The sequence below is a fragment of the Egretta garzetta genome, unplaced genomic scaffold (assembly GCF_000687185.1).
Source record: "Egretta garzetta isolate BGI_Z169 unplaced genomic scaffold, ASM68718v1 scaffold287, whole genome shotgun sequence".
NCBI classification, from domain to species: Eukaryota; Metazoa; Chordata; class Aves; order Pelecaniformes; family Ardeidae; genus Egretta; species Egretta garzetta.
In genome coordinates, this window is record NW_009260435.1 from 4398419 (window position 1) to 4420714 (window position 22296).

Below are 22296 nucleotides of genomic sequence, written 5' to 3' on the forward strand. Positions count from 1 at the left end.
GGTTGGATGGGGCTCTGAGCAACCTGATCTAGTTAGCGGTGTCCCTGCTCCTGCAGGGGGGTTGGACTAGATGACCTCTAGGGGTCCCTTCCAACCCAAAACATTCTATGATGATTCTATGATGACCAATCAGACCTATTCAGAATCTCTGTTGATTTTTGCATCTGAGAAGAGAAATTAGTATGACTCTCAACATTTCCAAACACTGAGCGCAGCAGTTATGGGTACTTACATGAGATCTAGAAATTGTAAGATAGCTATTGCCAGTAATAGAATTATCTTTTTTCTTAAAGATTGCCACAGACCTAGTTAGTTTGGGAGGGGGAAGAAGTCTGTGAACAGTCTTATTTTACAACCATGATTTAAGTAGTCCTATTCAGCTTTATCAGCCATCTACAATTACCTAATGAACTGTTCCTGCATTTGCCACTCTCACAAGACACCACACCTCAAGGACAACCATCAGAGCAAACTACCCAGGACAGCTTTGGCGAGAGGTAAATATGGTGCATGTGGATACAGCACAGTCCAACTCCTCCTTAACACCAAGCGTGTCCACGCCCCCAGATACACTAGCACAATTATACTGCTACCCTAGATGTGTAGCTACTAACATTTATAAACAGGGAATGAAAGCAGATGCAAGCTCACTGGAAGCCTCTAAACCAACTTATCGCTGAAAGATGATTTAATACTTGCTCCCATATCCTAAAGATCACGTTAACCTTATTTTTAGTCTGATCTTGCATACCAGTTACAACTTCGCATAAAATTGCGACTTAGTGCTTTCCCCAAGATGGAGGAATAAAACCAAATACATGATTAAGTGTCAGGGTCTTTGCAACAGTGGAAAAGTAATTTTAAGAGTCACTTAACAACAAGATGAGCTCCTTCTATTTCTCTTTTTAATGGGCAGATTTTTTAAACCACCTCCCTTGTAACAGCACGACTACCAGTCTGTTTTGGATAAACAAAGTAAACAGCATAGAAAGTAGTTTATGCTTAATAGCTTAAAATTTGCTAAGCCCACATACCTTAAAGGTAAATTCCTGAGGGATTATTTCCTATATGTGAAGCCAACATTCAAAACAGATGCTTAATTTGTGATCCTCAGGATTATCACAAATTAACAATACACCTTCTTGCATACAGTTCTACAATATGCTTTTAACAGCAATTGTACAGAACTAATTCTGTACTTTGGGAAGGGTCCCTTATATGGATTAGCATAACATTTTCCTCTCTCTATACTTTCTATTTTTAGCACCTCTGCTACCTCCAAGGTCTGGTCTTTTCTGGCCTCCTTTGCTGCTAAAATGACAGCAAGCCAGCAAATGTATGCACTGCTCTGGGGAACACTTCTGCTTAGTGCTGCATGTTTCAGTAGGTTATAGAACTTCATGCTACATTTAAAAGCCCCGATTGGATTTTAAGAATTACAGGACAAGCAAAATTAAGAAAAGCCAAGTTTCCTTTAGCTGTGCTAACACCTTATATGAGTGAACTAAGAACTCAAGTTGTACGGTCTTGATAAAAGGCTTTTTACCTTCTTTAATTTCCACGGACCATAAAATGCAAAATAATGGTCCTAATCAATCTCATTTTTGGATGCTCATGTGCTAGCACATGTTTTTTAAGGAGAACCACCATCACAAAAAGACTAAAAAAATAATTTTTTTAAGTCCTTGGCACTTATTTTTACACCAGCCCAGGATAGGGGGGGACACAGACAGATGGATGGACGTTAGCACAACCATGTCCCTTTAAGAGATAAAAAGGAGGCTAATGGGTCAGAAATCTGACCTGCAAGTTGTGTCTGGGATTAAATGAACACAGGAAACATATTATGCAAACACATAAACAGGGTAGCCTTTCTTCTTTTGTGCTAACCAACTGTCTGTGCACCAGCACAGAGAAAACAAATTTACAAGTCCTCTTTCAGGAAATGTGTTTCTGAAAGCAGGCTTCTTACACGTACCATTTTACTTCTCATGCATAGAAAAACAACCACTAACACAGCAGGAGAAAGCATCATACGATAGCTTGAGGAGAAAAAAGATCTGTAGTTCTTGTAAACTCTGTGTACTTAGTACTTTAGAATTAACTGAAAGGCTGATTACCTTCAAAAAATGGAATTTGGGAGTCTGTTTCTCTCAGTGCTTAGGGTCTCCAACATAATTCAGTTTGGAGATTTAGTATTGCATCCACTGTCTCCAAAGTGACCAAAGAATCAAGAAGAGAGTCATATTCTCGTAATAAAAAAAAAGATTAACATTCTCTCAACTTTTCTACTGTAAAGACTGAACAGGAGGACATAGAAGAAAGATCAAAATCCCCTGGAAAGCATATCCCTAGTTGCCTAATACTTAATGATACCTCAGGCATGCCCATATTTTTCAAGACATTACCAAATTCATAAATAAAATAAAAACTTAATCTCACATTAAAAAAATAAAAATTAACCACCATCCCACCAGAACGGAAACATTTTCCTTTCAAAACTATGTTGAAAGCTTGTGATCATGTAAAAGAAAACATACACACCTAAACTTCCATGCTGAAATGCAATTACAGGAGACTGCTCGATCTGGTTTTGGTTTACAGCAAGATTGCATGTGAACTAGAAACAAAATTCAATAAATCATGGTAGCTCCAACAGTCACATAGTATTTCTTCCCCTTGGATTGACAAGAATAGCAAAGGCAAACCCTGGACTGTGCTCTCATGACCGCATGAAAGTTTATGACACGGCCAAAGAAAAGCAAAGGATTAAATGCCTTCTGCTCAGAAAAGAGCCCATACAAGCCTGTTCGCTGCTATCATGCAAGCTAAGGAACACAGTAAATTGGGATCCATAGAGTATTCTTCTCAACTCTGTGCAGTAAACAAAATTGCAAATAAAAATATAAAAGCCAGTATTGCATCAAAACATCTCCATTATTTTTACAGAAGTAGAATTCAATTAAGTCTTAGGGTGGTATTTTCTTGACTTTCAAATAATTGAGGTTGTCCACATTGCTAGCATAAAATATTAATCTTTAAATAAAAGTTCACTTAAAAGAAACACCATTGCATAAACATAGCACTGTCTACCAGATTCATGTCTACACTGCAGAAGCTAACAAATAACATTTCAAAATTCAGTCTCCACAGTAGCTATGTATGACTTGAATTCACCCACCTACTTGCTTTAACTGGCCAACACTATTTGGTAGCAGCCAGTGTGAAATAGAGGCAGAAGTCGGTCTGAATGCTTTCTGCTTCATCTTTACATATCTAAGCTCATTTCCACTGAAAAAGAAAAATGGATGCGATAACAAATCCAGGTATCTTTTTCTGATTATCAGACAGGAAAGAAATGAAGTATCCTAAATGAAAGCAAAGATACACTGCTTTTGAAACTTGTTCAGCTTCACATTAGCACAGGAGAGTTATAATTTGCTAGTGAATTATATGCACTGGGAACTCCCCAAGGCAAAGCTCTCTACAATTAGTTCCAGTTCATCCATAGATGACTCAGCCTTCTACTTCGATTACAGCAAAAAAGACATCACACGCTAAACTGCTTCTCATCTGTCCTACCACAACTATGCCGTGAAACACCAGAGAGCTTCCTAAGTGGGTGCTACCTGCTCCGCACAAGCATAGGTTGTTTCAGTTATAGATCCCACAGTCCTCAGTCTGGCTGTCATCATTTTGCAGTGCCCATATTGGGGTTTGGGTGCTCTGACTTGCCAGTGTAACTCATCAAGCCTCAGCAAGTTGGGCATACTATTTGTCAGAGTAAATGGAGATATAATCAAGACTTCCAATACCCTGCTAAAATTCCTCCATACACTATTACCTTCAGAGTGACTAGAAGACAGGTCATACTTCAAACAAAACAAAACAAAAAAGTTGATACTGCTTCCCAACAGGACCCATCACTTCCCCAAACTCATACAGGTTGCACCAAATCTCCAGAAGAAAAAAGTCTTTCTTTCAGTGTGAAGAAAAAAAATTAATATTGGAAAAAAACCCCAAAGAAAACACACACATACATACCTCAAGTTCCCTTCTCTTGGGCAGAAACTAGTGTATTACTTTACTTTCCGATATTCTGACAAATAAAGGATATGTGAAAGGCTCACCAATTTGATGGAAGGAGTAACTACAACCAAACAGAAGCTTTTGCAATTAAAAGATTAGGTTCTCAACATACCCCAAAGCAAACAGAAGCAACCCCAAACCACATATATAGCATTTATTTGAAAAAGTTTCTGCTAAATCATTTGAAATGCGGGAGTTTAGCCACAACCAGTGCTACAATACACATGCAAAAAGCACGTATTTCATAACTGTTATTAAACAGGCAGGTCTGGAAATCAAGAGATGAAGTGCTCAAAAATGTGTGTAATGCTTCACCAGAGTCTAAAGTTTTCACCTTCTAATATGTAAAAAGTCAAATTACAGCATTTAAACCCTTACCAGTATGTACTGTAACTACTGCAATCCATACACACAGTATGCTGAACTTTCTCTTGTTTTTCTGTTTTCTTATGATTGGTCATAGGAATCTGTGCATCTTCATAATGCTTTTTTGCATGGCCATTCACATATCTAAAATAAATAAAAACCAAAAGAAGTCTTACACTTTTAAACAGTGATTTAACCAACATTCATTGAAAATAAGAAAAAAGGCATTGTAGTAAGCATCCAATATTTGTACGGGCATTAAAATAGGCAATTCACCTGCGTGAAAACATTGCTTATATTTTCTAACTTTTTACTTTTACTCTCCTACATTGTCCAAATTAACCCTTCCATCTCCTTCATAGCAACCACAAACTGGCATCTGGGCCCTGAACAGGCTGATGCACCTTCACAACTGAGAAAAACATTAGCTCCCTTTTTCCATACCTGTAATGTGGTTAGTTCTCCATACTGCCTTCCTGTACAGTTTTCAGTGTGCTGACCCCCAGATCAAAGCATATCCATTTTAAGCTTTCCCATTCTGCAGCACGAATTACTATTAGAACATTCTATGTTTTATAAATTTCATTAATTAGGAAGGCTCTGGAATTTGGGGTCACATAACTGAAAAAGGAATCTGAAATCCTAAAGCTCTTTTGCTGACACAATGAGCATTTTCATGCTCAAAATTTGAGATCTAGAAAATTAAGCATCTTTAATTAAAAAATTGTCATTACAAATGCAAGAATCCTAAGTATCAGCTGAAAATCATTAACGCTTAGAAGTGCACGGCCATACCTCAGGTGAATTCTCTCCTCCTCCACTTCTTGTTGAATTTGCTTTTTGAACTCAGGAATGCTACCCGATAGGAACTCTGCGCTTGCTCCACATGAAGGTCTTTGTATTCTACACTTGTTCTCACATGCAGGTGTAAACAACTCTGCTAACACAGCTGTGCTAGTTAAGGCACTGAAGCCACTGCTATGCTGGCAGAATCCTACAGCAATTATGTCATAACCCAAACAAGATGGTTGTGCTTGCAGGAGTTGGTTTTCTGCCTAACAGTGCAAATGACAGGTTTATAAAGCTATGCTCCCACCAGAAATGCTCTGCTGCTGTAACATGTTCAGTAATGTTCCAAATTACTCTAACCTGGAGGATGTACTTCAAGGGAAAATATGAAAACCTCTATTTCTCTTCCTTTAATTTCAAACATTATCTGAACAGAAAAATATGCTGTGAGCTTTCACGATCAAAGTGCTCCTATTACAAGATATATTACATTCTGCTCATGCAATTATTTTCCTTTCTAAGGATGGCAGCAATTTGAAAAATCAAAACAAACTGCATAAATAACTGATTCAATGTCTACTGACTGCACACAAGAAAGGTCGTATGTGGGCAGTAATTTTTTTTTTTAAATTGATAACAAGTAAAATATTCCAAACTATTTATTTCACACCATCACATAACATGAAGTAGCTCCCCCCCTCTCAGCTCTCTTCAAGTATAAATTTATAAAATATATTAATAAATAAAGATAAAAAAGAGGTTTGTGCTGAAAACTCTGAATGAGACATTATTAAAATTGTGGCACTTACTGCTATCCAGATCAAAGAAACAAAACCTAGAGTTTATTGTCTTTTAAAGTGGATTCAAAGTCACTAAGTTTGATGATGCTTTTACAGAATCAAAGCACACCAGCACAGATGCTACCCTACAGATGAAAACACACTCACATTGCAGATATTGTCTAAATGTCAACACTAACTGCATTCTCATTAATAGCTGCATCTCAAACATTTATGTAGCAGCAGGTGTACTTCAGCTAATACAGACAAAAAACAGGTGTACTCTGAAGGAATTCTGATGGTAGCTAGTCCTTCTACATTATGGCAATAATTCTGTTCCAAAACTACACTACAGTACATTTAAAGGTATTTTCTGTCTAAGCTGGACAGTTGCTGTTTTTCTCAAAATAAGCTGTGCCAAACTTTGGATTTGTGGGTTTCCAAGAATTCTTATTGGTTTAACCTTATTACAACAGAAACATCTTGTACAAAATGGAACTTTACAATAATTCACTGAATTAGCAGTTCTCCAGGTACTTTTTGAGCTGAGCAATCACATTTACTGTACACTTTTCTTTTGGGGAAAAAAAAAAAGTGATCTTGAGTATAATCTCTGGACTCATAAGGTAGCAAAGTGTGTTCAGTATAAACATACAATGTTAAATGAGATCACGAAAAGGTTATTTCAGGGAATTATAAGGCATTCAGGAAAATTTTCAACAAACTGCCTCAGAGTCAAGCAACAAAAGAAAAAGATAAAGGTCTGATTAAAAGTTTTACATACTAACACTTTGTACCCACCTTCCACAATGGACACTTGAGCACGTCAGACAGACCCATGGACTTTTATTTGAACGGCACACTACAAAAGATTAAAAAAAAAAAAAAGGCGTCAAATGAATTGGTTCTGGTATTACAGTTGTATAACACATCCTGAGCACTAGCAATAGCCCTGCTGACTCCACCTTAGCAGCACGATTATATAAAGTAGCCAGTCCTGTTCATTAGCCTGTATCAGGGACTAAACTAACAGACCAGAGAGCTGTTGACACTAAAGCACATCAGCCGCCTTCTGGCTTGGGTTTTAGTCACAGGCTACACATTTACCTGTTACTTTCCATGAAAAATCTAAATTTTTTTGTTTGTATTACATCCACATGAGGTCTACTTGATTTTGAAATACAATACAGAAATAACAGAAGCACAAGTACCAAAACCACTGGTAATGTTTAAAAACCTGTCTTTTGGCCTTCAATGAGGCAGTCCACCAAACACAGGGAAAAAAGCCACAGCACTTCGCTTCTGTTTCATAAAACTAGTTATACAAGAAGCCATTTTAAAGATATTGCAAGAAAGGCTAGCAATCTGATCGTGGAAAAGCTTGAGAATAGATTTCCCTGTCTGGAGTGACACCTTAGAGAAAGGAACTGGGGAAACTGAGGCATGCACAGAAGCTGCTCCAGGCCAGGATCACCTGAGCAGGATAATTCAGGACTTCTAGCAAAACTCAAAAAATACATTCACCAGGCTAAAAGCCATGGTACGTATCAAACAGTTAAGATCAAAAACTGTCAGAGAAAACTAAGCTAACAAAAGTGAAAGAAGTTTCTTTATCAAATTAAACACTAATTAAAAAGAAAAAGCAAGGGGGGGTGTCAAATTTTAATCAGGAGAGAAGCGACTAGCTTAGCTGTTTAGAAGAGATAATACACTTTTCCACCATTAGATTTTGCCTTTTTTATTTAAATCAGACAGAAAAAATAAATAGCTAACACTGCTTCTTAAAGAATAGTTTTCTGGATTTGAATTATTACAAATAGTTGTCGTATTTCAATTCACAAGCCCAATCCAAGGAACGCTTAAAACTAAGAATTTTACTATGGCCACTGGAAAAAAGCACATTCCACAGAAATATTATTTCAAGTAACTACTTTAAACTCTTTAGTAAAAACTCCAGAATTGTTTTCTTCAACTGCTAGCAACTATTACTTTATTTGAGAAGCACATTTTCTCACGTCTCAGTCTTCTGGTTTGGGTTTTCCAAACCCAAATTTTCCTATTTCTAAGGTTGGTGGGTCCCCCCAGCTGTCATGGCAGTCTTGCAAAAGATAGAGGACAGCCAGGTAAAGCTGGTTCGACTTACAGTTCAAGTTAGAAAAGTGGAAGTTGTTTGTCTAATCTGACCAAAATGCTATTGAGAAAACCAACGTTTGGCACCGGCAAACAGAAGAGAAAGGGAAGACCTTAAATAGCTATCATCAGTTAAAACCAGGCTAAACAGACCACCAGTCTAATCTGATACAACTTTATTTTCCTGAATTACACAAACTGAAAGGTAAAATTTAACCAAAAGGAAACAGAAGCCCAAACCATTCATGCACTTAAACACAGATTAAGTGCCACATGAACAAACCACTACCCTACATTTTCCTTGCCAAGAACACGAAACAGCCTTCCTAGCATTAAAATCCCAGCAGACATCTCCCACTTCGAGGTAATATTTTTGCTTTCACTATGTTATCATCTGTGGACAGAACTGGTTCTCAACCAGTGGGTCAAAGCATTACAATGCAAACTATCATTCTTACTTTCCACCACATACCAGACAATTACAAGATCACATTCAGATATTTTAAATACCAGCACTGCTTGCTTGTCAAGTGTTAAATTATACCGAAGCAGTGCTCACTCTGCAGAGTTCACACTAGGTTTAAGTGTTCTGCACAAAGCCAGCAAATGAGTCCACCAACTCTGCACAATGCCAAAAAAATAAGTGTCTACTACAATGTTCCATTTTTCATACTGGGGAATAGGAAAAGATGGCTCATTCGTTTGCTTTAACTTTTAGGAAGAACTTTGCTCCAATTGCATCACATTAGAAATGTGTAGTTTATCTTCTGCACAAACATCTCCTCCCACAAAGAACTCAAATAACATGGAAGTGACTCCCACTAAGACTAAACACAGAAGCCAGTACTAAATTTGTGACCTACAGTTGCTCTGTTCGGAGAGGATTACGCAATTGATTTTCTTTAAACGTTGCTGAAGATTGCATTCTGTATTTCTCCAAGGTTGGCTCAGTAGATACCTGCATTAAAGCTTGGCTCTCTAGGTATTCCTCAGTTCAGATTTTGAAGCAGTTACTGTCTGTTCCTTACTATTAATAAATTACACTAGGCCGGGAGCTTCAGGCATTAGTCAGGACTTTAACAAGACAGGCACCATGGAATGCGCAGCAAAAGCGCAGTCACTGCCCTGAACTGCTTATAATCTAAATTAAAGGTAGACAGTTTGGCTTCATCTGTAAAGAAAGTGCATGTTATTCCATTCAGATTTACATCTGACTGACATGAAGGCACTAGGCTTAAAAGTAGACCAGAAACAAGACCCACAGATCTATAGCAAATCCTTTCTCAATTTAAAGCCCATTACACAGCCCTAGAACTTGGCCCTTAAAACAGACTTCAGCACTCAGGACTCTCGGATCAGACAGTTACACAGAACCATGAGGAAAGACTCTCAAACCCATTTGTACAGGTACATATGCCTTCCCTCAATAATCAGTATTCCAATTGGGATTTGGGGTTCTATTTTTTTTTAGTGCTATTTAAAAAGAGGATGAGGGGTATACTACCTAGCACCCCCTACTTTGGAATAAAGTTATGGTCAACAAACATCTTAATCACATCTAAAAAACCTTAATTATCTGTTTATTATACCTCATTTAATGGTATACAGGCTAAGGAACACTGGCTGCTTTCTCAGCTTGAACTAAAGCAGTTACTGCAATGGTTACCAACTGCTTCATTTTGCTGTATTTTTAGAATAGCTTCCAGTGGTTAGGCAGAGATTATACTAACATGTCAAAAGAAAAGGGAAAGCAAATCTGTAATGACACAATGCTGTGTGAAGCAGTAAGTCATTTGCCATTTTACATCAATATCAGCTTATTTGGAAGCTTAGAAACATATTTTTTCATCACGTAATACAAAGGGGAAATACAATCTTTTACAGAATGATTTATCTAAGCGAAATCTGAATACTCATTTGTTATACAGCCTACAAAGCCCTCTGTAAATGAAAAGTATCAATCCATCCCTAAGAGAGCAAACAATCAAACGCCACGACATACAGACTCATACATAACTATGGGAATATTCAGAGACATCCCTTCCTCTCCAGCTTCCACTTTCTGTAAAGCATCCTGATAAATAATGTTCATCGAGTTATGCCAAGTAGAATGAGTAAGATATGGCTGATCAGTTCGGCATTCTCATCACAGGGTCCCCACCCCACCTTACCCTCATGAACATTCAGATGTGTACTTCTGAATCTTGGCTTTTTTTTTTTTCTTACTGAAAACTGACTCCAAGTGTGGTCTCGTGAAGCACAAACACTCCTGCCAAACACTGTATCCCTTATGGAACAAAACTGCAGATTTCCACAGTAGGAATGTTACAACTATGTAAAAGTATACAAACAACCCGTGAAAGGAATAGTTTTGTTTAAATAGCACACTGTATAATTTAGAAACTGGCAAAAGAAGAAAGAAGCAGGAGGAAGAGGAGACAAACAGGAAGCAGGTTCTGTAAGGCAGCCAAGTTAAGAAACCTGCAAGATACAGTGTCCACCAGAAGATCTGGCAGTAGCACAACCACGTTGTGATCAATACAAACTGGTGACTTCGCCAGGCACAGGAGCACAAGTGACCTGAGGCCACAGCTACTACAGAACTGTGCTTACATCTACGTTTTAAAATAGTCCTTTATCACTAAAGAAAAGGCCACAAAATATCAGTTTAATAAGAGCAATAGAGGGTCCTTCTATTAAAAGCACACTGAATGGAAACGATTAAGGTCATTAAACTATTTCCAATAGCCTCCAAAATGGCCTGGACTTTATTCTCAAAAGGAACTGTACCAACACCTCTATCTTACTTGTAGAATCATATGGTTAAACTACAGTAACGTAATGGCCTGCACAGAAACATCTCTGGACTAAGTGACCTTTTTCAGTTCAGTTTATGTTGACATAGTAGGTCAGCTGTACTGATATAAGCTAAACTGAAAAAGGCCACTGTTACTCCACTCAGCATCCACGCAAGGAACAATATTTACATAGTTGTGGCTGCACTGGTATACTGATACCATGCTGAGCAAATCGTCCCATAAACATAAGCGCTTAGTGACAAAGACATTTATATGCTACATATGTATAGTGTGCTGTGTGTGTAGCGTGTATACCCCATGCTATATGTATGCATGGGTGTATACACACACGTGCATATCTCAAAAAAAAAAAAAAAAAAAAAGCGCAAGAAAACTGTTGAAGTATTCCAGAGAGATAAGACTTAATTTTCCTTTCCCGTACCTTTAGCTTCATTTTGCCTAACAATCCTTCAGTGCCCTGTTTAATTAAGGTTTGGTAGCAGGACCATGTTACTCTACATTTTGCTCCTAAAAGAACCTGACAAAAGCAGCAAAAAAGAGCTGGGCAGTCTCCATTAACAACATGCGAAGAGAAAAGCAGCAACAATCTGCATACCAAAATGTGAAACCCCTGCTTTGTGAAACAGGATCCTTCTGTCTGTGACACATCAGGCCTAAGGAATCTGACTAAAAGCTGACTCTTCCAGAGATCTGGAAGTAAAAGTGAGAGAAACTTGCAAGCAAATGATCATGGGAAATGATCACAAGTGGTGGGAATACAAAACTCTGCACAACATTTCACCAAAATTATGCAAACCCCTTTAGTAATAACATCTCAAATGCAAAGTTTTTTAGTCAAAGATTCAGAGTATTTCTCCGAGACCCCACTTCCATTTTACAGACTGAAAAATGGAGAACGAGAGATCAAATAATTTACAAAAATACTTTTATCAGCATAGATCAGAACTGAGCCTACTAGCCCAAACAACTTAGTCCTTTATGTCATTTTACTTGCAGGCAAGGTTAAGACATCACAGAACTCAGCACTCTACACAAAACTTCTAAGGTGGCTTGCCAAAACAGCTCTGAATTAAACACCTAAAACTTCCCATATGCAATACACAAGAAGTATCGGGCATCTGAGGGAGTCATCTATGAAAGCCAGTGTTCTAAGTAGGGAATTGCTCAGGTTATTAGACTATGAGAAATAGCAAGCAGACCAACGTGTTGAATGTTGTCCCTCCTCTGGGCTTACGTGCTGGGGTTGCAAAAAGGCTCTGCCCACCACTGGAATTTACAGCTCTGGAATTCCCTCTGGATGCAGGTACAATGTCTTTTCAAAGACTGAATAAATCAGCTGCAGAGTTTTCTCCACGCAATATCCATTCATTCAAGATGTCAATGCCTCAGGTTTAGTGCGCACACCTACTCTTGGAAGGCCTTCCTTCCAGACCACTCTTCAGTGCTGAGGGAGGACTGACAATTCCTTCTGTTAAAGATGGCACTTCCCACGAATAAGTAGTTATTGAGGAGAACAGAGAGACATAGCCAGAGAGAGAGTGTGACTTTCACTAAGCCTAGCATTTACATCTTTTATGTAGGCGGCAGTATCTGCAGCAATGGACATCCATGCATTCTATATTCAGAATCCACCAGACAAAGTATTTAGTCATTAGAATTGAGACTGGAACCAAGGATTTTCACTTACTATAAACACTCCAAATCATAACGTTACAGAGCCACATGCATTCTTTCCTTCTGGCCCATCAACTCAGTTATAAGCCAGCATATACCATAAAACAGCTTCTCAGGGCAAAAATTAGAAGTCTTGCTCATCACAGAATATCAGTCAAGACTGCAGGACATCTGGATATGTGCAGAATTGGACACTCTGGCAGTGAAAAAACACTTTATTAGCAGAATCAAAGAAGCCTAAAAAAAGAGAGGTGTCTTCCAAGGACACCATTAGGGCAGCATGTAAAAATTCATAACAGGCAATATCAGTTACTAAGTACACGTCTTAACACAACTAATCATGTTGCCAGTTTTTTACTTGGCACTTTTGTGTATTTAAAAAAGCAATTAGTACAAGCATATATGCGAGCTTCATTATCTGTCCCTATTGCCTGTTCACTTTCAGGAGGAATCAAAAAATAGTGAAATGAGTATCTCAACTAAACATGTTGGTAAAATCATAAGACAGGGCAAGCATTAAGATACACAGAAGTGCACTAAGTCCAATCAGAAAGCTAACATTATTTTATAATCTAGGAACGGGTTCTAGAACTTCAATACTGAGTTAAACATTTATGGTTGTTGATTTTTTTGTTTGTTTGTTTGGGGTTGGGTTTTCTGGGGGATAGGGGATGAGGTGAGGAGTGGTGTGTTTAAACTGTATACACATCTGGTAAAAGTATGTGCTCTACATTTTAAGAACTTAGGGCTAGTCAATTCCAAATGAGTAACTGTAATGAAAACCAGGTGACTGAAAAAGGAAGTAAATGTTACAAGAGTATTTTTTAAACCTTTGAGTAGGCTAAAGCCCCATTCTCAACAGAAAATGCAGGAAAAAGGAACATCATAGACTTTGAAAACTAGAGACGTTCTAACCTTACTTAGAAGCCAGCTGTTTTACTGTTTAGGTTTTAAAGAGTATTCCCATTTGTTTTCAAACTTCATTTCACATACACATATCACTCTTCTTCCTATTCTACCCTCAGCACTCATTACAAGAAGTGCATAACTGGATTGAGCTTGTTCTAAACTGTTCGATATTAGAAAAACAAAAATTCTATTTAACAATACTTAAGTTTAATTTGTTAGATATCTTTATTGTCTATTTTAGAAAAACAGCATTCTAGTCAAAATGAAACCAGACAGAAGGGGAAATGGTTTTTAATTATACTATTTTAAATGTTTTGTTTTAAAGTCAGCTAACACCCACACACTAGAGGAAAAGATAAGAAAAGATTAAATTTAAATTACAGTTAAATCAAAGCAACAGGATTACAAGGAAGCAAGTTTCCTGGTAAGCATTAGTAACAATACAAAAATGTTGACCATTCTTTCAGTGTTTCACCTCTCATAACAAAGAGACACAACAAATAAAAGTCTCAACAGTATCAAGTCTTAGCCTGACTCAAATCACATTCAGAGGTAAGAGAATTCAAATAGACTCTGAAGAACATTTAAAGAAAGAAACTACCCTCACCTTACAGCTATGGAACAAAACCAATTATTTCTTCTGCTATTATCTTACAGCCAAAACCAGAAAGATGAATTTTTTTAGTGAGGAAAAAAACTAATAATTTTGTGATAGTAAGTGAACTTCTGAAATAAACTAATATTTGTGCTCATGCATAACTACACATGGTTTCCTCCTCTGTCACTAAATAAACGCATTGCTCAGTCTCAAATAAGAAATTTCACAGATGGTTACAGTGAACCACTTTATTAGAATGGAAAACCATACATAATTCAGACATATTAATCAACAACTGAGTAAGAATATAAAACACGAGTAGGTGAACAATTTTTTGTAGAATAAATAGGTCATTGAAATCCCCAACACATTCCTAACATTGAAGAATGTTTGTCAGAGAACAATGTGATCAGCTTCATCTGCATGTAATTCACCTCCCCGTTAGGCTCAACCACATTGGTTTACAGTTCCGTATTTTGATTACGCAGTCAGAATTCCACACTGAAAAACTTGGAAGTTAAAAAATGCATGCTTTTTATCTGCCTATATACTTAATCCAGTAGTGGAAAAGCAGACAGGTAGGTAAGGAAAACTTCTTTTGACCAGTGTAAACAGACATGCCAGTTCCTGAGGAAGTGGTTAAAGGAACTGGGGGGTAAAAGGGGGGGGAGAAAAAAGGTGTAAAACCAAAGTCAGATCACCTATACCAGCAATATACAAAGACACATAGCTGTGCTGCTGAAGCTGTGCTGCTTCTTTTGTTATGGTAAAGAAATAAGGTCACTTAGCACTACCAATCACACACAGAGATTGCTTAGCTCTCAACAGTGCCATATTTTTTTGGTAATTTAGTCTTTCTACATGTCAAGTCAAACTTTAGGTCCTACCTGAAAGCAACGGTGAGAAAACATGCATTATTTAAAATTAAAAAAAAAAAAACAAAAAAAAACCACAACCAAAAAAACCCCACAAAAAAAACTAAAAAAAAAAAAAAAGTAGTTATTGCCTCTACTTCTCCTTTATATTCTAAAAACAATTTCTAATGGTTTGGCTACTTTGATAAGTAATTAGTATTCAAACTGAAATACATACACACATACATATATATACTTTTATATTTTAAAATTAAATGCTTTCTAGGCCTCACTGATATTGTTCCTCATTATAGTAGCAGCATGCCAAGAAAAAAAAAAAAGTTATTCAAACTTCATGTTAGAGCAAGACACACAAATATTCATTTTCAGACAGCAGCCAGAAAAAGCACAGCAAAGCCAACAGTGTAATGTAATTTTTAAACCTTTAAGGAATCTTCTTGGGTCAGTTAGCAATCAATGTCAGGTCAAAACATCCAAGCTGGAAATCAGAGGGAAAAGAGGGGAAAGACGGCAAGAAGGCTTCTTGCTTTCTTTATATAACCTAGTAATTAATTTACTTGTTCGTAGTCCCCACTATTTCATTCCTACTTCCCCAATACTAGGAAAAGACACATTACTAACCATCACTGTGAACAAAAAAGAAAGAAATCAAATGTGCAGTGGACAAAAACATTACCAAATGAAGAACTTACGCACTGAAGGATAAAAAAAAAAAGTTTTAAAAACAGGCATAGCTATCTTGAGAAAATGCACCTGTATTTTGACATGGACAAGCAGATGCTCACATTCACACAGAATCCTGATGCACCTAGGAATTACTTTGGAAAATTAGTATCTGCCTGTTTGGTATTGATAAGGAGCTCCAAGCCCCATGCCCAAGCCTGACAGTACCATGCTGCTTTAAAGTTAAAAACATAAGATGTCTGCTTGGAATACTGGGGTGCGTGTGTGTGGGTGTGGGTGGGTGGGTGTGGGGGTGTGTGTTAACTTCCAGAAGAATCACGTCATTTTGCCAGGTTGCCTTTGAGTATTGTGATTAGATTCAAATGGGTAATAAAATCTGTCGAAGAAATTTCATAACTACATTTACAAGATCCAGAATTATACAAGATATTCCAAAGGGGGGATAAAAACCCCAACCACTAGAGGATTGCTTTGACATACTAGTTAAAATGGCTGAATGATGTGTATTCGTTGTATCATGTACAGTTTAAAACACCCTCTTATAATCAAGGAAATGAATCATTAAGGACACAAAGTCTTATACTGCTCTGATACCAAGAACATCACAAAGCAATGAATATTTTGTCAGATACTATTCTAATTCACTCTACAATATAAACGGTTTCCTCCAATTTTTATTTTGAGATTACTGGAAAAGCCTTAACTAGTTTTCAGATCTAAACTTCTGATTAAGTTGCACTTCTAACCTCCATGGATTATTTTAATTAATGGCCTTTAACCACTTTTTACCTAGGTAATGAATGCTTGTTAAAACAAAGCAAAGCATGAACAGGTTACAAAATTAAGTGAGTGGCACTGATCAAATGAGAAAGGGCTGAAAGCTTAGTCTCATTCCAAACACTGGGTCTGAAACATTCACTCGATGAACCTCAGACACAGATGCGACAAAAAAATTAACTAGTCTAACTCTATATGCCCTAGCACCCTGCAAGGATCAGAAAAAACGAGTAAGAATAATGCATTGATCTTGTTTAACACCTGCACGTCTTGAAGGGCTTGGGAAAGGCAGGTGAAAATTATTATCCTGCTTACATTTAAACCAGCTGTAATGAGATTTGCACTAATCTGTGGATAAATCAAGAGTCTGCGATGCACACATGAGTCTCTCCTACACACTTTTTATATGTGCCTTCTACATTCCCCTTCCACAATGCCTATCCTGTCTCCTTACCATATGGTAAACTTTGAAGAGTCATTTCAAAACACTGATATTTACTTAGATCATTAAATACTTCGGAACAGTCAGTAGTAAAATTTGTCCTTCAAAATTTACCTTCAAATTCACCATGCCTAGTTTCTAAACAAAAGCAATGTATTAAGTGTCTGACTTTCCTCTGAAGCAGCCTCTTTCTTCAGTTAACACTCAAGTTCTGCGACGGATTGTGATTTTGTTGAGTAGAGAGTATAAAAACATTTTTGAAAAGAAAATCTAGAAAATATTAGTCACCATCAATTGAGTTTATTGACTTCTAAAAGGTACCAAGTATTTGAAAACACATTCTTCCTTCTTTTTTTGTAATTAAAAGGAAAATTAGGTCTAGCTTATGAGACTGAAATTGAGACCCTTACCCCACTCCAGTAAACATGCATATTCTAATAGAATCAATTCCAAAGCTCTATGCTCTATCACACAGGCAAAGGTAACTACTGCCCCTGCAGTTAGCTCATACATCAGTAACGATTCAAATGGGAAAAAAAAAAAATTAACTGTTTTAAGGAAAACAAAACTGAGTCTAGAAAAACCCAAATCTAACAAACTTTACTTTAAGACAGCCAGGGAATTAATTTGAATAGATATAACAGCCTATAACAGCCTATAAAGTCTGTACAGTTACTAACAAGCATTCTTGCATTGTAAGTGACCCAGAGAAACAGATGAAAGACTACCCAACTGTGAAATGAAAATTAAGTGACTGAATAAAGGTAATTTTTTTTTTTCAGACTTATTTTGTGGTTTAAAATTTCAGAATAAATCTGTTAATCTCCAGGTCAAATTAATTTTCCCGATGTAGGGTGTCAAACAACCCTCACACATACAGACCCTCAGGTCCACACACTGTCCATGAGCTTACTCCGAGTCTACATGCAGCTGGCTGAACAGAATTTTTCAGAGGAAGAAGGTCTCACCTTCCCCTCTCCAGTTTCAGGGAGTTCTCTCTCCTCCTATATTCTAGTAAGAATGGAAGGAAAGAGGAAATGAGGATGTCTAGTAATAAAAAGGAAAAAGCAAAAGGCGAGACAAATACTCATGGAGATGGAGGAGAAACACTAATGAGGAGCTGAGATGAAAAGGAAAGCCAAGATGGTCAAAGTCTGTGTACCTGAGCTTTTACAGTGTATTTGTTTTGGCACTGACTGCAACAGTCCAACGCCAAAAAACACAGTGTGGCAGAATGCTGTTACCTACTCCAATGAAAAGAGAACAGTATAACTGATTTAACTGAGAAAACAAAAAGAAAAAACTGATTTTGGGGGTGGGGTGGTTAACAGAAAACCATTAAAAGCGGTCTGACTCACTACAGTCATGTTCTTGAAAGTTCTCCTACACGACCCAAAACGTTTGCTCTCACATATAAAGCTTTCAGTGTTATTTGGGGTTCTTCTTAACAAACTGAATTTATTAATTTAGTAAGTGACTTCAAACACGGAAAAAATGTCCTTAATTCAGCATGTGGATTTCCACCATAATCATCGTTCACTAGGCCTCAAACAGCTTCCTCGTGCTAGCTCTCCCCTGTATTTTTTATGGTCCCAGCCTCATTTGCAAACGCCACAATGTGTTTCAGACCAACTGTGAAATTACAGCGCTTACTCAACAGAAGTTAGAATGCAAGGAACAGATATAGGAACAGGCAAATATATTTAGCTTTTGTAGGAAAACCAGTCTACAGCCAGAATTGCTCTTCAATATCTAACAAAAATATGCTATTTAAGAAAAAAAAATGTATTCAACTGACAGCAATCTGAAAAGCAACAGTTTTAAGCATACTTCAGAAGTACAATTCCCCTTTTAAAAAAAAAAAAAAAAAAAAATCACCAAATCTCCATTTCGGCAGGCAAAATCCTATCTGCCTGCAGTTGTTCTCAAAAACAAATTTCAAATCCTATACTGAACAACCAATGAGCCCAGTGACAACTAATGAATCCTCAACCATGCAGATGAAAAAGGTGACAAAACTCTTCAGACTTGCACAGGTGTGCTTAGGAGATTGCAGTCTCACTTAGGTGAGGCACGGCTCCCTGTGGTTTGATGAGTCTATGAACAGTTGTTGAGAAACACCACATCTGAGTTGTTCCAGAGTACTTTTCATAATTACATGATTTGCACAACAGTACTGAAGGTGCGGCACATCATACAAATTCAACTGATTCAGTCTGTGACACTTTGCAGTCTTGCCAACGCCTCCAGCTAATCTGCTTTCAACTTCAGCAAAAGTTTCAGAAATTAAAGTGCATGGGAAGACTGTGCTCTAATTGGAATTAGCAGACATCTGCATGCAGTTTTTCACATGACAGCACTGATTAAAAGCCATTTTCAGTTTCTGTACAATTTCTACTTTATATATTCATCTCCTCTCCTCTTAAATGCTCAATTACAACAACAACCCGCCTCTGGATCTGCAAAAAGGCATTCTGTGCTCTCTTTTGATAGTTGTAAAGCTCCTCAAAGCAAATGTGCGTTGCTTTCTGCATCGCTTACTGTACAGAGCATGCTTGACTGGATTAAATACTCACTGGAAAGCATGCCATCTTCTAAACAGTAATGCGTAAACTCTCAGACTTCCAAACTACATAACAGTAACATAACAGACTTTCTAGAGACACTTAAAAATGGGCATATGCCATTACTCTTTCGTTTGGAGCAAAACCATACTTGGATCAACACACTTGTTGCCAATACGTCCTCTTACTGCTTTTTTAAGGGTCTTCCTTCATCACAAGACCTCCATAACAACACTGCCAGGTAGCTTCAAGGGGAACTGATTTAGGCCCCAAGTGCAATTCAGGCCAGCGCACATGCTCCTGTAATCAATCCCCTAACTTCAGTAAAGCTAGCTTCCAGATATCAGCGTCAAATGCAACCCCCCTCCATTACACAATGACACAATATTCAATATCAAATAATGATATTCAAAAGTGCCTCCGCATTACCTTGTGAAATTACTGTTGCAATCAGGAGAGCTTTTGTGGAGAGATGAGGAAAAGGTACTTAACCGATACGCATCTTTCCGTCAGAGTGATGATCCCAGCTCCTCAAACAGCAGAAACACAAGATAATGATAAAAGTAGCCACTGCAGTCTGAACTAAGAACTCGCTCTACAACCTATTCTGCAATGTTTTGCTATCACTGGCAAGTCACGTGGCTGCCAGAAAGCTTCCTGTATCAGTATCTTCACTTACTCTCCTTTTCTGGAAAGGTCAGCAGCAACTCAGAACAGCACTGACGACAACTTCTGAGTCATTTTAAGACAACGTGCTTGATTAGAGATGCCTTATTATTACTGACTGCAGAAAATTGCCTTCTAAATATTTTTCTCCAACAGAGGCAACACCACCAACAAAAAACTAAGCCCACTGAATCTTAGAAAACAGCATCAAAAGCAACAGAAAATGCATTCAATTTTTACAAGATATTAATTCATACATGGCATTTTCTCTGTTTAATTTTATATTACCAAGTTGCAGCAAAACCAGCAATTAAGAAATGGGACTTATTGTGAATCGACAGAAACCAGTATTACATAGCTTTAAAAAAAATACTCTCACTAAAATGAACACAAACAAGAAAGAGATCATTAGGGAGTTAATGTAACAATAATCACATATTACTAGCTAGAACTGAAAAGGGAGGCACTATATTTTACTATACTAGTAGGAATCCAAAATTCATTTTTCAAAAGAACAATTTTCATTTGTTTTAAATTAACAGAAGCCTGCTGTTTGTTCAGTGGAATGTTTTAAATTCAATGTACCTACCTTTTACTCTAGCCACTTGTTAATAATTCAGTAGTTATCCATGCAAGTACTGCATGACTTAATATCTTAATTTTCTTAAAAAGCACAGCAAACAGAGATGAGTCCCCTAGACATGGTATCGACATCCACCTATTCAGTTCCCCCAGGTGTCCAGCACCTTCTTCCTGCCTCCCAGCTGCAATAAATCACTTGATTGCCCAGCAACTGCCTCTCCCTGTAAGTGCTGGTTTGGGAGAAACACCTCTGAACAGCAAAGAAAAATTTGTTCTAATCACAGAACTTCTTTGTTGAGAAGCAGTGTGCCAGAGTCCTGTAGCTGTAAACTGGCTAATTTCTGAAATTGGAACGTTATATTAATACCTTAGCATATATTTTTAGTTTTGGCAATTTTATCTTTTTAAAGTTCTCTGAAGGGTGGTTCCCTACTGCCATATGCTTCTTGTTGACAACTTTGCTTACCCTTGATACTCTGAAGATAACAGATGGACCTACAGAGTTAGACTTCTCATCATTAATTTTTTTTCAGTAAAGAAATATTAGGGACAACAGATTTACCTGCACTCCTCCTTTCCTTCTAATCAATCTCCATGTTATTCCACTGTAAAGTGCACTCCCTCTAAAATCAAATGCATTACAGAGCAAAATAACTGGTTTTGCCAAAGGAAGCAGCAGCACTACCACACCTTGGCTCCAGGAAACTGCAATCAGGGAAGAACTCAAGTAAGCGGCAGCCTTCCCACACTAAAGCACCGATACTGTGAGACAAAGGACAACTCTCTTTCCTTTAAAAAAAAAAAAGGAACATCTTAAAACATATCTAGCAGTTCAGTGCTCCCTGATCTGTCATTCCCAAATGAGGCTTTCTCTCCAGCGCTCACTAAGTCACACTGCTGCTCTGAGCGGGGCCTGCTTCCTACATTAAGTGTACTTCGTTGCCTCTACTTTCACACCGAGCGTCACTAAACACCTCACAGTTACAGCAAACAAAAATGTGTACCAAACATGACAGCAATCATCGGAGGTTATCCGTCTAGAAGTGCGCGATGATCCATCAGAAATATAATTTTAAAACACCTTGGGTACGGCACCTTTAAAGGGAAAGCCCCTGAACAAACAAGATCGTGCGAGGGACAGTACTGAAGACAGGATACCATTTCAAAGACGGCAATTTTGTGTTATTAAATCAGCGAGCAAAGTACTAAAAAAAAGATGACCTCTACACTCCTACCGACCCACACAGCAAGGCAGGTGAGCGTGACGCCCAGAGACCCCCCAGGCCAAGTGTCGCCTTCAGCCTCAGGAGTCCAATTAAAACTACACTCTCTAAAGTCCTTTCAAAAATGTCTATTAAAAGAAAAAAAAAAGTAAACTCAGACTGATTTAAAGAACACGCTGGCCCTGCAGCAGCCACCGGCTCCTCTCCCCGCCCTCAGGCTTCCCCCGGGCGGGCCTAGGCCCGCACCCCCTCCGGCAGACAAAAGGACCGAGGAGCCGCGATCTCGCATTCCTCCGCGCCCGGCGGGGCTGGGGGCGCCGGCCCCCGGCG

At 37.9% G+C, this 22296-nt stretch overlaps 1 protein-coding gene across 7 annotated transcripts in view; it reads right to left on the minus strand.

Moving 5' to 3' along the window:
* The window catches only part of USP3 (ubiquitin specific peptidase 3), a 45554-nt gene that overhangs the window by 21266 nt on the left and 1992 nt on the right, over positions 1 to 22296 (minus strand). For 5 of the 7 annotated variants that reach the window (XR_004842660.1, XR_004842659.1, XR_004842658.1 and 2 more), the window contains exons 2-3: positions 6825 to 6885; positions 4468 to 4599 (exon numbers count right to left, since the gene is read on the minus strand). Coding sequence is in view for 3 of the 7 variants with exons in the window: in XM_035899447.1 (XP_035755340.1) it covers positions 4468 to 4599; positions 6825 to 6885 (193 nt within the window). In the remaining 4 variants the exon portion in view is untranslated. Of the gene's footprint in view, positions 1 to 4467; positions 4600 to 6824; positions 6886 to 7910; positions 7917 to 19924; positions 20095 to 22296 lie in introns of those variants that run through there. The other 2 variants (XM_035899450.1, XM_035899449.1) reach the window with 2 other exon arrangements.